The sequence below is a fragment of the Nilaparvata lugens genome, chromosome 7 (assembly GCF_014356525.2).
Source record: "Nilaparvata lugens isolate BPH chromosome 7, ASM1435652v1, whole genome shotgun sequence".
NCBI lineage: Eukaryota > Metazoa > Arthropoda > Insecta > Hemiptera > Delphacidae > Nilaparvata > Nilaparvata lugens.
The window spans coordinates 671,643-687,766 of record NC_052510.1 but is presented as its reverse complement, the minus strand read 5'-3'; the positions used below and the strand labels follow the sequence as shown (position 1 = coordinate 687,766).

Here is a 16,124-nt window from a genome sequence, read left to right as displayed (position 1 = left end):
AGTGGCTAGACGCGCGTGTAAATTCTATTGGTCGATCCAGCGCACGCACATTACTTCAAAGTATTAGCAATTTTGAAATGTAATGGCTAGTCGCGCGTGTAAATTCTATTGATCGATCCAGAGCATGCGCATTACTTCAAAGTATTCAAAGTGGAATTGTGGAACGCTAGGAACTTCAAGGCCATCTCTGTTTACAGTCGATCGGCTCTCCCATTGAACAGTTGATGTTCCCCCTGTCGAGGTGCTTATGACGTCATAAGGACGGTCAGTTTGCAAGACGGTCAGTTTGCAAGACGGTCAGTTTGTAGGACGGTCAGTTTTTAGGACGGTCACTTTGCAGGTCGGTCAGTTTCCTGGTCGGTCAGTTTGTAACCCCCCCCATCCAACTATTATCGATTAAACAATATAACGATTTGTGCAGCTCCAATCTACAAATACGAATAATACTTTATTTTAAAAGTGAATGTAAACTTCAAAGTTAGAATTCATACAGTATTGGGATTTTATGTTTGTTCAGCATAAAAATAATTAACATAGTTCTTATAGACTGAATAATTATGTTTGGTTGAATCAAAACTTGAATACTAGTGGTCCTATTGACAGGTAAGACTATCCTACTAGACTATTAACTGCAATCGTTATTGTAATAGGCCTATTATCTATTCATTTTTGCATTTGTTATTGATATTACGGCACAATTTTATCTCAACTATTTTGAAGATATCTTTTAGGCTTAGGCAATATAACTATTGTTGACATAACCTAAGTTCCGCTTCAGAAATTCAAACTGTTTATCTTTAATGTTTTAATTGTCTTTTTGATAAAATCCATGGTAGCGAATACTATTTTTTCCTCTCTTACATTTAAAAAAATATTTAATAAATTCAAAAATGGACATATTGTGCCGTAATTAGTCACTTTTACACTACGATACTTCCAGAAACAATGCTATAAATAGATGATGGTCCTTTTTACTTTCCTTGCCCTACTACCATAGGTAAGGAAAGTATTGCTTTCCAAAAAAAATTAAGGTACCCCAATTTCAAGTTTTCTATACGTTTCAAGGTCCCCTGAGTTCAAAAACATGATTTTTGGGTATTGGTCTGTGTGTGTGTATGTGTGTGTGTGTGTATGTCTGTGAACACGATAACTCCATTCCTAATTAACCGATCGACTTGAAATTTTAAACTTAAGGTCCCTATACCATGAGGACCCGACAATAAGAAATTCAATTCAAGATGGCGGAAAAAATGGCGGATAATTACTAAAAAACCATGTTTTTCTCGAAAATGGCTCTAACGATTTTCTTCAAATTTATATCATGGATAGCTATTTATAAGCCCTATCAACTAGCATAAGTCTCATTTCTGGGAAAATTTCAGGAGCTCCGTAATATTCTTGAGAAAAATGGCGGAAAATGACTAAAAAACCATGTTTTTCACGGTTTTCTCGAAAACGGCTCCAACGATTTTCTTCAAATTTATACCATGGATAGCTATTTTTAAGCCCTATCAACTGGCATAAGTTTCATTTCTGGGAAAATTTCAGGAGCTCCGTAATATTCTTGAGAAAAATGGCTGATAATGACTAAAAATCCATGTTTTTTACCGTTTTCTCGAAAACTGCTCTAACGATTTACTTCAAATTCATACCATTGATAGATATTCATAAGCACTATCAACTGGCATGAGTCTCATTTCGGGAAAATTCCATGAGCTCCGTAATATTCTTGAGAAAAATGGCGGATAATGACCAAAAACCAGGTTTTTCACGGTTTTCTCGAAAACGGCTCTAACGATTTTCTTCAAATTCAAGCCATGGGTAGCTATTCATAAGTCCTATCAAATGACATGAGTTTTTTCCTTGGAAAATTGCAGGAGCTCCGTAATATTCTTGAGAAAAATGGCGGATAATTACTAAAAAACCATGTTTTTCACGATTTTTTCAAAATAACTTGACCGATTTTTTCAAATTCATACTCTGTATAGTTATTTATCAGCTCTATTAACTGGCATGAGTCTCCTTTCTGGGAAACTAATGGGGGGTCCACCCCATCCTTGAGAAATGGACTTTGTAACCTCCTTCTCGTGCATGAGGTAGGTAGGTAGAGCAGTTCATAAAAAGAACACATAGTCGAGATATTTCATCTGTAGAACAGCTGTTTTGACGACTTTAAAAAAATGACGACTAAAAAAATCATTGAATTTCACAATTTACACAAAGGAAAAAGTACTCTGAAAACAATTATATATACACATATACAAAAGTCTGATCGTAGTTTCGAATATGAGCAAGGAAAGTTGTGTGAGTGTACCACACCAGATTTTTATACTTGTTCCATAACTAAAATACAATCCTAAAGGGGCTTTTATAAGGGCCAAACCACCCACCCCCAAGCTTTTGGATGCACCCCCTCCCCATGTACGTATTAAAAAACAAATGTGTCAGTAGTCAACATAACTTTTTTCAGAACCCCCCCCCCCCATAGCATTTGATTTGGCTTCATTTCAATAAATAAATGCAATGAATAATAGCCTATCACTGATACAATCTGATTGGCTGTGATAATATGTTACACTCAGCTTATAAGGTTACCGTAAAATGCGTAATTCAAGTTTGTGAATTATGTAAGCTTTAAGAATGTTTTCATGTCAACCATGTAATACCCCGTAGCAGACTAACAGGGACTCGAAGGAGCTTCCACATAGCGGCTCTTAAATTGTTCAATCAGCTCCCCTGAAGGATTATGCTGAAAAAACTATTTTCAAACGCACAATAAAGGAGCGACTTGTAGAGCGGCCCATCTATTCGCTGACGGAACTGGAGGATGATGAGTCTTTATTCCCCAACGATGTCCATGGCCTCACCAGAATCTGAGGGGACATACCCCTCGTCTTCCTTGACACAGTCTGTCTGGTCATCCCAGCCAGCGACGAAGGATTCAAGTATCAAGTAACCATGTATGTGATGGGGATATATTTAAAATCCAAATTACAGGTATAGGTTTGAGCATACAGGTATGTGCGTATCAATGTAACATGCTTCGGCCCCATATGTCACTATTGGTCTTAAAACTGTTGTGTAATTTTTTTTTTACACATTCTTGGACTTGAGGATATTCAGCAGGGCGAAATAGGCCCTATTTCCAGACATTATCCTAGCATCCACTTCTTCTTCCTCTTCTGTTTATTAGGGTGCCTAAATACTTGAATGATTTCACTTTCTCAAAGGTTCTACGTGATAACTGTATCTGTACTCCATCATTCACTGGCCTCCTGGACATAACCATTACTTTGTTTTTCTGCATATTAATTTCCAGGTCTACTTCTCTTGCCTCATGTTCCAGCTTTTCATATATCCTGTCAGTTCCCTCCTATTTCTTGCTAGTATGGTCACGTCATCTGCATAAGCCATTATTTGGCACATCCGGTTGAAGAGTGTGCCTTCCTTTCTGATATAGGAAGGTGCCTTCCATCACCTTTCTGATAATATTTTCCAGTACTGCATTGAATAACATGGTTGACAGCACATCTCCTTGCCTCAGTCCCCTTCTTACCTCAAAATCCTCTGTTACACTTCCATCAATCTAGACCACAGCTCTGTTTCCTCTCATTGTCATACTTATGAGACGGATCAGCTTTGTTGGGAAATTTAACTCCCTAAGTGCCTCATACACATTCACCCTACTGATAGTATCAAATGCTTGTTGGAAATCAATATATATCTGTTGCACGTTGACATCAAACTCATAACATTTCTCCAAAATCTGCCTGATTGTGAAGATATGGTCGAACGTTGATCTTCCTGGCCGGTAACCACATTTATTAAGGATTAGTACATTTTGTTTTCCTATTTTGTTTCAGGATCTGAATTCAACGTTATTCAGGATTAGAGGAGACGTCACGTTACACCATGAGTCAACCCAACAGTTTTTTTATGCGAAGAGGCGATTACCTCAACGATAGAGAAAGTAACAGAAATTATGATTCACAATTTCACAACCACAGGCAAAATAGCTATCAAAATGAATATCAAGACGCATCATCATCAAATGCGGGAAGAAACTCAGATAGAACTTATACAGCAGAAGATAGAGGTTATAAGAGTTCTCTTAAAATGAATGAAAATCGCTTTAATAACAGTAGAGATGGTCCTTATCGAAGTACTGATAGGAGTTATCAAGTTCCATATCACAGGAAGTATCCTCCTTCAAGAAATGATTTCAATTCAGAGTATCAGCCAAAATATCAACAGTATTCACCCAAAAATCAATTTCGCTCAGATTCTCAACCAGAAACTCCACCTCGTTCCTCTACAAATCAATTCTGCCCAGATAATCCACCCCATTCATCAAGAAATCAATTTCAACCAGACTTTACTGCATACAGTTCATCAAATCCCTCAAAGAATCTAAGTCGCCCAGAGTTTCCAACAGAATGTCAACCTTATCCTCCAAGTAATCAATATCGCCAACAGTTCCCAACAGAAAGTTCATCAAATCTTCCAAGTGATAGATATCGCCAACAGTTGCCAACAGAAAGTTCATCAAATCTTCCAAGTGATCGATATCGCCAACAGTCACCAACAAGAAGTTCATCAAATCCTTCAAGTAATCGATTCAGCCAACAGTTCCAACCAGAAAGTTCATCAAATCCTTCAAGTAATCGATTCAGCCAGCAGTCCCCAACAGGAAGTTTATCAAATCTTCCAAGTGATCGATATCGCCAACAGTCCCCAACAAGAAGTTCATCAAATCCTTCAAGTAATCGATTCAGACAACATTTCCCACCAGAAAGTTCATCAAATCTTCCAAGTGATCGATATCGCCAACAGTTTTCAGCAGAAAGTCAACCTTGTCGTCCCGAAAGTCAATGTGACTCAAATTCTCTGGCAAAAAAACCATCTTATCCCCCAAGAAATCAATTTTGCTCGGAGTTTCCAACAGAGAGTTCACCAAATCCCATAAGAAACAAATTCTATACACAAGATCAACACCAGTCATATAGGAATGAAAAGTTTGAACCCCAAGAACCTAATTGGCATCATCCCAATGTGGGTGAGTTTGAAAGAATGGTTTCATTCAAATGCAACCAGAAAAATCAACAACAATCACCTCTTGATAGAATTCCAGCCTTATCCAGTCAAAATCCACTCAACAGCTACAACAATGAATCAATAAATGCAGCCTCAAGCAAAAACGGCTCTAACGTTGGAAATAAGTTTCAGTCCCTGAAACAGGGACTTGATAGAATTAAAAATACTCCATATTCAAAAAATGTCAAACAAGTAAAAGAAAAGAATAATATGAAACAACAAGTCATTTCTCCAGAAGAATCCAAACATGCTGATGAGTTTAGATTGATAGAGCATATAATCCCTGTCGAGAAAGAATATTCTGAAATCACAATTGATGATATTAAGAACAGGGAAGGACCGGTTGGTGATATTGTTATAATGAACAATAAACATAAGGATAAAACGTATTTTAAAATCTTGAAAGAAACTGCTGAAACCTGGAATATGCTCTTCTATCTCAATTCTGAACAGTGCGTGTCTGCCGAGGGAAAAATATCCTGGTGAGTTTATTGTCATCCAACTTCAATTAATTTATCTTGATTGTGATGAAATTATTTTTGATAATCGACAATAATTTTCTCACTTAGCTCCAGTAAAACTATTTATCTATTGAATTACAGTTAACAAACAGTATATATTTTTATTATAGAATTATCAGCTGGTTACTGAGCCTACGTCGACGTAAAAATCACAAAAATTTCAATTCCTTTTTTCTTCAAATCACACTCCTTATGCCCGGTTTCACAAAGCTCGATGCTATTTATAGGTGTGCACTCGAATCATCTATAGTAACCATCGCCATATAATCATGCTCCAGTGCATTTGTTGTAAAGACATTTGACCATATTCAGTCTTGACCGAGCTTGGTGAAACCGCACATTACTATTTGAATATTCAATAAAGGTTGACCATTATCATATACTGTAATACAAAATTAAGTACCGGTTAAATTTTAATCGTGATTAATTCCACATGAACCAATCAGAGAAGCCGCCCAAAGGCTATCAAAAAGGCCTTCTCTGATTGGTTCTCGTAAAATTAATCACGGTTAAAATTTAACCGGCTTTTGTACAACCGGGCCTTAATCTTTTAAAATTTCCAACAAGTCTTATCTGTCAATTTTTTTTTTATAGTTTTAGAGATATCCGCTCTTGAAGGTGTGACATTAAAAAATACTTGCTTCTAATTAATAAAATTAGTAGAATTGATGGTGATGTTGTGAAATCTCTCCATAATAAGAAAACAAGGATATTGTCAAATTTAACTTGAAAATTTATTAAAAACTTTAAAACAGTACCATGGTTTCACGTTTAGTGCAACTGATGATGCGATGGTAAACGTGAAACCATGGTACTGTTTTAAAGTTTTTAATAAACTTTTAGTGAAATTTGACAATATTCTTGTTTTCTTATTATTGCTTCTAATTGTTTCTTCTTTCTGACCTAATAAAATTTCAACTATTGATGAAAAAAGAACTGTACTGATTTTATTCATTTATTAACAATCACAAATCATTATATTTACAATAATGTGATTGGGAGAAGCCAACAGGCATAGCCAAAACTAGTATTTCTCCCAAATTTTGAAGAATAAAGTTTCGAAAAAAGAATGAGGTTTAGATCGAGCATTAAACTTCTCTTCAATTCCATGCATATTTTAAAAATTCCTTGCATTTTCCTCATATTTTCATATAATTTGATATATTTGTGGTATTTCAATAAAAGTAAACCTGTTAACATATTCATATTTATTTCACACTTCAAGATCAAGTTACACAATAACACAAGCCTATTTGTTACTTTCCTTGCCCTATTACCATAGGTAAGGAAAGTATTGCTTTCCGAAAAAAAGGTTCCCCAATTTCTAAATTTCTATACGTTTCAAGGTCCCCTGAGTCCAAAAAAGTGTTTTTTGGGTATTGGTCTGTATGTGTGTGTGTGTATGAGTATGAGTGTATGTGCGTCTGTGTACACGATATCTCATCTCCCAATTAACGGAATGACTTGAAATTTGGAACTTAAGGTCCTTACACTATAAGGATCCGACACGAACATTTTCGATCAAATGCAATTCAAGATGGCGGCTAAAATGGCGAAAATGTTGTCAAAAACAGAGTTTTTCGCGATTTTCTCGAAAACGGCTCTAACGATTTTGATAAAATTCCTACCTAAAAACGTCATTGATAAGCTCTATCAACTGCCACAAGTCCGATATCTGTAAAAATTTCAGGAGCACTGCACCATCTATGCAAAGTTTGATTTTAGATTCCCAATTATCAAGCTTCAGATACAATTTAAACAAAAATTTTCAAGTGGAAAAGATTGAGCATAGAAATCTTTACAATTAATGTTCAGTAACATTTTCACCTAAAATTTAAAATAAACTCGAAATTCGAGAAAATAAGATTATTCAATTGCAAACTGTTTGCAACTGTTGATTCTATTAAATCATTCACTATGAAGAGATAGCAGACTTCGTGTGTCTGCAGCGCTATTGTCCTGTCACCAGCTGGCTCAGATCTTAGAAAAGTAGACTTGAGATGCGCGGGAACACTAGTGTCAGTTGATCAATTTTCATAACGGCAAGGAAAGTTGTGTGAGTGCACCACACCAGATTTTTAAGTTTTCATTTAACGCCATTCTACATCTTCAAACCTGATATATCGATTGACATCCTAATCGATGTACACACTACCAATAATCGATACACTACAATATTATGTTCAATGAAATTCGAAAGCGCTCCAGATAAAGATAAAGTGATGCATTGGGGATAAAGATAAATAAAGTCAATGCATGGAGTAAACAAATTGTTCTTGAAAATAAGTGAATGCATATCAGTAATGAAATGTAACATTGAAAAATATTGCGATACCTATATTGTTCGAACATTATGAAAATTCTCATCCCCAATTTTGTAAGTAGCCTACTGTATTAATATATTCGCAGTAGAAGAAATAAGTAGGTCTTCCTAATTAATTCAATTGTGTACTTCCATAGCTATTGTTCTATAGTTTTTTGAATGATTATTTTTTCTAGGATTGCAACTGTTCTATTTAATGATGTGGAGCTGTCGAAAGCACAAGGCGAAAATAAAGGAGAGGTTAGAACGGCAGCTGGTGCTCGTGCCCTATGGAAACTATATCAGTGGTATTTCACTGTCGAGGTAACTTCATTTACTTTTACAAAGATTTTCATAAATGAGCAATTTGATGTCCATAGCCGCTACTCAGGATTTGGCTCCTTCCAAGCGTCCATTAGCGTTTCATATCACTATTTTTAGTGAGTTCAAAATGATTGAATGCAGTCATAGCCACCTCTAATACAGAGTAGGCTATTAGAGGTGGCTATGATGCAGTTATCCAGTTGTATCAGAAGTAAACAATACATCGTAGCTTATAGTTCTATCTTTACACAAATTAATGATTCTAGTTAGTACCTACTAAGCGAATACTTTTTATTAAAAAATTTTTCTGCTCAGAATAGAATCTCCCATGAATCCTTTTCTATTAAGCGAAAAATTTCAGTATGTATATTTTTGTGTATTTGTATGTTGGACGATACTCGAAAACTACTCAAATTACTTTGATGACATCTGAATATAGTAGGTTTGTGATACAAAATTCTTTTGGAATGGATCTCATATCTTGGAAAATTGGCTCAAGGTCCTTAAAAATTATCAGTTGATTAAAAGAGAGAGTTTTCCTTGGTCTGTCGAAAACAAAACTGTTTTGTAACAATTGATAATTTGACAATGAAATTTGAGGGGAATGTCTGGTACACAATTTTTGACTTTGTAGCTCAATAAAGAGTACAGAACAGGAATGCCTGCTATGGCATAGATTGTGATGTTGTCTTGTTTACATAATAAAATGGTCGTAGATAAAAATTGAATTTTAGCTTTCAATTAAAATCTGAGATGATGTAGATTTGCAACAAACTCAAAATTCCTTATGAATAATATAAATTCTTTCAAATCAACTAATAGTGACAGATTAGAGCAAGTCCAAGTTTAATTTTTTATGACGGTACGTCAATTTATCATAAGCTGGGTTTTCGTTTGTGCGTAAATGCCGTCGTCGACCACGACAGAGTCAGGATCTCAGATTGGGCAGATTTCACTTTGTCTAAATAACCTAAAAGATTATGTTCAATTATGTTTATGGGAGAGGTTGAGTTTATACTATTTTATACTTTTAAATGGCAATATGTTGATATTATTAGAAATGTTTGAATAATAAACACAAATAATGAAAAGTTATTTGATCAGCTGTTTTAGCATACTTGAAATTTGGACAATATGAATGTCAACAATGTCGTCGTCGACTGCGGAAATTTACGCACAAACGAAAATGCACCTATACCTGTATTGGAATTCCTATCATATATTTCGAGTGCAGATCAGTAGTTGCTCATAGCCAACAGACAATGGTCTCTTCCAAGCGCTCTTCACTTATTTATAACCTTAGGATAAGACTGTTTACAATTTGAGTCTAATCAATCATTTCCAAGATCTTTATAAATTCATCAAAGCTCATGAATAATAATTGTTCTGTTCTTTTACAGAAAGATGAAGCAAAAAAGACCCGGACACATGACATTTTGAAAGGGGACTCGGGTCTTAATGATTTTCATGTTGTGTAAGATTATTTTTCCATCTATAAAAATAGTTCTGTATTATTTGGAGAAATGATGATTAAGAATTATTATTTCTTGCCATGTACGTTAACAACTTATCACTGGCTAAATTATTGAAATTTACTTCCTGGGCTCACTATGACTCTACTCATGGTAAAATTAGAAATTTGAGGAACTTTCAATTTATACAATTTGGCAACGCTGTCATTTTTCCGAATGGAGGACCAAGTTTCAACTTAAATCATACTGACTATAGTGTTACCTTTCGCTCTGACAACACTGGGAAATAACCTCAGATTGACAACTCCATTCATTCTCAATTTCCAAATTTCGAAAGGTAAGCCTGGAAATATTTATTCAGGCAATAAATATCGAAAAACTTTTAGATCTATTCTTAACATACTAATTAAGTGAAGATGCCTTGAGCGGGAGTTCGTGGCTTCTAAAACTACAAAAGACAAACTTTGTGAGGTGTTTCCCTACATCAAAATAAAGAAAAAGTTCCCATTTAATATGGGCCCTAAAATGTTTTGTTAACGAGTTGATTTATGACGAAAGATTTCACATTTTCTTCAAATTTTTAATTTTATATTTTTGTGGGGGCCTCATGATGGTACTTGAGTGAATTCTTATGTAAAATTAGTCGAGAAATCCAATGAAAACAGTTGAAAGTGTGTAACTTTGATGGTTATTGAGAAAATGGGAAACATTTAGAAAAAAATGTTCAACTTCAAAGGGATAGAAGGGATAGGATACGTTATTGTTGGCCGATATTTTAAATTGGGCTATATTGTAGAGAGTTTAATTCTGAAGAAAAATGATGTGCTATTTTTCATCTAAAATGCACCCGAACCTCACAAATCAGGATTTGAAGAAGACGAAAAAGATGAAAAAAGGATTAAAAAAAATTGCTGTTTGTTTCTAAATTCTGATTTGTGAATTTTGTGTGCGTTTTAGATGAATAAACTACTGAACATGAGTTATTTAGAATGTAATTCTCTACCAAAGTTAGTAGACAGAAGGTTGGTCACTCATCTATAGTATTTTAGTTGAAATGCAATTGGAGTGGGGGAACTGCAGCCGTGACGTAGGCTGCAGTACAGAGTAGGCAGAATATCGCATTCTTGAAAATCATATGGTGACGTATAGTCAAATTATATAACACAACCATTTTCTGATATGCAAGATTTCTGTTTCTGCTTTACAATAATACAAGTATTTTGCCATATAAAAGCAAAAACCCCATCTCTCAACCTTCCCTTTCAAACCCTTAAAGTTTCTTCATCTTCTAGGTCGTGTTTATATTTTGTAGTTTGGCTATATATCAGCTTGTGAATTTCGGGGATGAGATATTTTGATTCTCGTAGAACATGTGCTCGATACCAGCTTGTGTTCAGTGCATTTATATGAATGAAATTCTTCGGATTCATTGGGATCGTTTTATCGGTTTATTGCAATGCATTGGTTTATCAATATTTTTATGGGTTAATCTGAAATTATAATAGTATAACGTTGTCTACTAACGCTTTTCCAGCTTATTAACTTTTTCGTGTCACGTTTTTAGATTCTTGAAAAACTTTCAACTTAACTTTATTCATACAAGTTGAATGAACTTGAAATATTTAACATCATTAGAATCCGTGATTTAATCGCTATAAGTATGGAGAATTTTTAAGTTCTAGGTCAATCTTGAGGGGATTAAACGACGATGTATTTGAAGATACAGTGGATAAACTGTATGCTCAGTGTGGTTACTCTATCACATTTTTACTACACGTGACGTCACACTGGCGTTCCCCCCACCACTTCGAATCTTACACCTGTGAGTGATCAACCTTCTGTCTACTAACGTTGATTCTCTACAATATCACATGATGCAAAATACTGTTCAACAATAACGAATCCTATTTCTAACCCTTTGAAGTATACTCTTATAACCAGATCACTCATTTTAGTCTCATTTTAGTCTCAATAATTCATTTTCTATTTTCTACAATTTTCTCCCTACTTCCATATCGATTTATGTTTTCTTAATACTAAAGTACGTATAATCAATCATATTCAATACTGAGATGTAGCAATTTTCATGATAAATATAATAAAATAAATATAATTATATATACTACATTATTTAGTAAGTGAAGAATGACTCATATTCCAATGACGAGGAAATAATAGTCCAAGGCCCGATTGCACAGCAGTCGGATGAATTTTAATCGTATTCAATTTCACGAGAACCAATCAGAGAAGGCTATTTTTCAAAATAGACTTTTCCGATTTTTCAAAATAGACTTCTCCGATTGGTTCTCGTGAAATTGAACACGATTAAAATTCAGCCGACTGGTTGCCACGAGAACCAATCGGAGAAGTCTATTTTGAAAAATAGCCTTCTCTGATTGGTTCTCGTGAAATTAAACACGATTAAAATTCAGCCAACTGCTGTGCAACCATAAAATTAATTTGATATTTGATATTTTTTAAAGCTTCCCATGACCTCCTTTTAAAGGGGTATTAAGGATTTGTCAATTTGAATTCTAATGTCAATATAGTTCGTAAAAGAGTTACTCAATTGCAGGAGAAATACTCATTAAACTCGTTTACGGAATAAAAACAAAATTTAAGTAGCTCTTTCTTCAACTCATTTCTAAATTTTCCAAATTCCAGATTTTTAAGATGGTCAGGCAATGCATTAAAAAGGTTGATACCTAAACTCTTAGCACCTCTAGCAAAAAGGGTTGTTCGATGATGTTCATCTCTAAGATGATGACGTCTCCTTGTTTCATAGAAATGAACCATAGATCCTCTATTCAAATCGTTCTCATTTTTCTTTATCAAGCAAATACATTCAAGAATGAAAAGGCTGGGGAGAGGAAGGATTTCAAGCTCTTTGAAGTAAGATCGGCAGCTTGTTCTCACTGTCTCACCTACCATAACTCTAATGGCCCATTTTTGGACTCGGAATATTTGAATTGATTCTGTTGAGTTTCCCCAAAACGCGACTCCGTATGACAGAAGGGAATGAAACAGTGCATAGTAGACGCTTTTCAAATTCTTAATATTTAACAAAGGTTTTACGCTCCGAATCACAAAAACAGCAGAGTTTAGTTTCTTTCGCAGATGGTCTATGTGAGGCCTCCAGGACAGTCCGTCATCGATAACTACACCAACACCTTGATATTTTCAACACATTCAATTTCTTGGTTTTTTATTCTTAAAGGTGCTCTCTCAGCTGACCTGGAGCTAATTTCTTTTGTTTTTCTATAGTTTAAAGATAACATGTTTGCTCTAAGCCAAGTGTCTAGTTTTTCAAGAGCAAGCTCACAATCGGTCTTCATGTTCTGTTGGTTTTTGCTTTTCACCATGACACTTATATCATCGGCGTACATTATACATTCGAAAGGAGCGAGATGAGCGGGCAAGTCATTGATGTAGAGGATAAACAGGACCGGGCCCAACACAGACCCTTGAGGAACGCCGGATCCTGTTTTCAGCCATTGAGAATAATAAACTTGATGGAGACCCTCCAGCTCGACTCTCTGAAATCTATCTTGGAAATAAGAATGAAACCAGCTCAGCACGGACCCACTTAATCTATAATATTGCAACTTATTCAACAATATCTCTATGTTAACTAGGTCGAACGCCTTTGATAAATCGGCGATAAGACCGCATGCTTTATAACCCTCGTCTACAGCCGAAAGCACCCCATCTATGTAGTGGAAAAGTGCGTCGGATGTTGAGAGTCCTGGCCTAAAACCGAACTGTTGTTGTGTTAAAAAACCTGTTTCTTGTAAGTGGGTCCTCAGTCTGTCTAAAACGGCATATTCTAAAAGTTTTGAAAATACGGGTGGATTACTAATAGGTCTGAAATTTGCGGGATCTTTTCGGTCACCCTTTTTGTATAGAGGAATCACCTTACCTAATTTAAGTTTTGACGGTATAATTCCTCTGATCAGAGATTCATTGAAAATATGAGCTAAAGGATTGAGAATTGTTGAGGCTGTTTGTTTCACCAAACTGTTAGAGATTCCAAATGTGTCGCATGATTTTTTGTTTGATAGAGATCTTATTAACTTAAAAACTTCTTTACGGTCAATCAATTTAAATTTATTCAATTCTACTGGTTCAGAGTCACTACGGTTTGGAGCTGAATCTTTTAAAAATCTCTCATAGTTGTTAATATTTGTAGTGTCTATTATATTTTGAGATATTTCGACTGGAGTATTTACATAGTAGCTGTTTAATAAATTAGCCGCATTTTCCCCTGTTCTTATGAATCCGTTTCTATCGGAGACACTAATTTCTGTTTGATGCTCTGAGAGTTTAGCTGATTCCGACTTGACCAATCTCCAGACAGCTTTTGTTTTATTGATTGACGTATTTATATAGTTGTTTGCTGCAATTTTCTTGGCTCCTACTATTACCTTTCTATAAATACTTTTATAAATTTTTACATAAGTCTCAAGACTAAAATAGGCCAATCCTGTTTGCGTCAATATGGAAAACATCATATTACGGTTAGAATAGCTTTTCACTAACAAGTTCAAAGTTTTCAATCTATTTCCAGATACTCTTATACCTTTAGTTATCCAATTCAACTTGTTATCTTTTATACTCTTCGATGTTAGTCTTGGAATTGAGCTATCAAAGTGTTTGAGATAAATTGAAATAAAATTGTTGAACATTTCCTCCACGTTTCTACTGTCATACACAGGCTTCCAAGTTTCTTTTTGCAGGCTCTTATTTAAAATATACAACGTTTTATCATTAACTAGACGAAAAGTTTTTTTGTTTGCTTTTGAGGAAAATTCAACTCGATTTTTTTCTACTTTTTGTTTTTCCGTCAAAATAGACGCTGCACCGGCCTCATGGTCAGTGAAAGTACAGGGAATGGTACGCGCGTGACATAAAAGCGGAGGATGACTAGTTATCAAATAATCAATTTCTGTTGCTGATCTCTGGGTAATTCGTGTTGGTCCTTCACTTATCTTCGACAATTTAAACGTTTCAAGTAAATTTCTAAGTAACGTTTTGTTGTTACTTTCTGATAAGTAATCAACGTTGAAATCCCCACATAAGAACAGCATTTTTTGCTTATCTTTAGTTGCTTTTGCAAGGGCGGACCGAAGGCGTTCAATGAATATGCTGAAATCAGAATTTGGTGTGCGATAAATACATAAAATTATAACTTTCTTTGTCATATTCCTTAATTTTATTTCAACCGCAGATAATTCGAATGAATTTTCAAAACCAAGATTGGTTAAATCCTCTCTATTGCTGCAGCTGGTGACAGATCTTCCTCGTACAAAAATACATGAGCCACCGCGCGCTCTAATGCTCCCGCTATAGTGAGATTTGAGAAAATATTCGGGTAGAGAAAATGCAGTCAGCTCCTCATCTTTTAACCAATGCTCTGTAAAGCAGAGAACATTGAAATTTGCTTTATCGTCGGTCAATAACAACTCTAAGTCTAGTTTTGAATTTGGAAGGCCCTGACAGTTTACATGAAATATGTTGCAACCTATAAAAAAGACTCTCTATTTAATTCTTCAATAGTTGAAATGTGGATTGGTCTCTTTTCAGCGGTGCTAGTGGGGGCGACCGAAGTCCCGATTATATGATCCTTGAAAAGCCGTATGAGTTTTTTTTCCTTTGTGTACATTCAGGTGTAGACCGTGTCTGGTATAATCTGTTATTTCAAAATTGCTCAGATCCAGAAATTCAATGTTTCCACTACCATTCATTTGTCCTTGTATCCATGAATGAAGTTTACAGACATTTACATTCATCAGTGGTCTATCGTATCTGAATGGTATAGTTGAAATTGTCACATTAGTATGACTAGCTGTGTTCAATATTTTTTGAAAGTCGAAGTTTTTAGGTTGCTCCATTCCATCAGTCACATCATTACCACCTGCTAGAATTATGACCTTATCTTTCTTACCAAAATCTCTAGTTAAATCCTTGATATCATTAGTTACCCCGTTGAAAGAGGCGCCCGGTTTTGAAAAAACGGTCACTTCAAATCCCTTATCTCTAACTTCGTTGTTTAAATGTCACTATTAAAATCCAACTGGCTTCTGTGTAACCAGCACTTGAGTTATTTCAACCAGTAAAGAGTTATTTCTATTGCGAATGATGAATATGTAATCTTTGATATGACAACGATTATAATCATGTAAAATCATATTTTTCAGTCCAAATCGAGCCAGCCAGATAGGAGTTGCAAGCGTTAAGGCTACTTTCCAGACGATAAAAAATAAAAATTTGAATCATTTGAGGAAGCAGATAGAAAGTTATGCAAACGATCAGAATTGTCTCGGATATCTGATACTTTCGGAAAATTTCAACGCTACCACACGGAAAAGTTTGATGGAGTGAGTATTTTTACTTTCCTTGCCCTATTACCAT

At 35.1% G+C, this 16,124-nt stretch overlaps 1 protein-coding gene across 1 annotated transcript; it reads left to right on the top strand.

Moving 5' to 3' along the window:
* The first annotated feature begins 379 nt into the window (after positions 1-379).
* Positions 380-16,124, top strand: LOC120352521 (putative uncharacterized protein DDB_G0282133). The gene is made up of 5 exons (XM_039433401.1): positions 380-603; positions 3,864-5,576; positions 8,115-8,241; positions 9,642-9,715; positions 15,911-16,124. Exons 2-5 carry the CDS (start codon positions 3,913-3,915, stop codon positions 16,092-16,094), a joined length of 2,049 nt encoding a protein of 682 aa, XP_039289335.1. The 5' UTR covers positions 380-603; positions 3,864-3,912; the 3' UTR covers positions 16,095-16,124.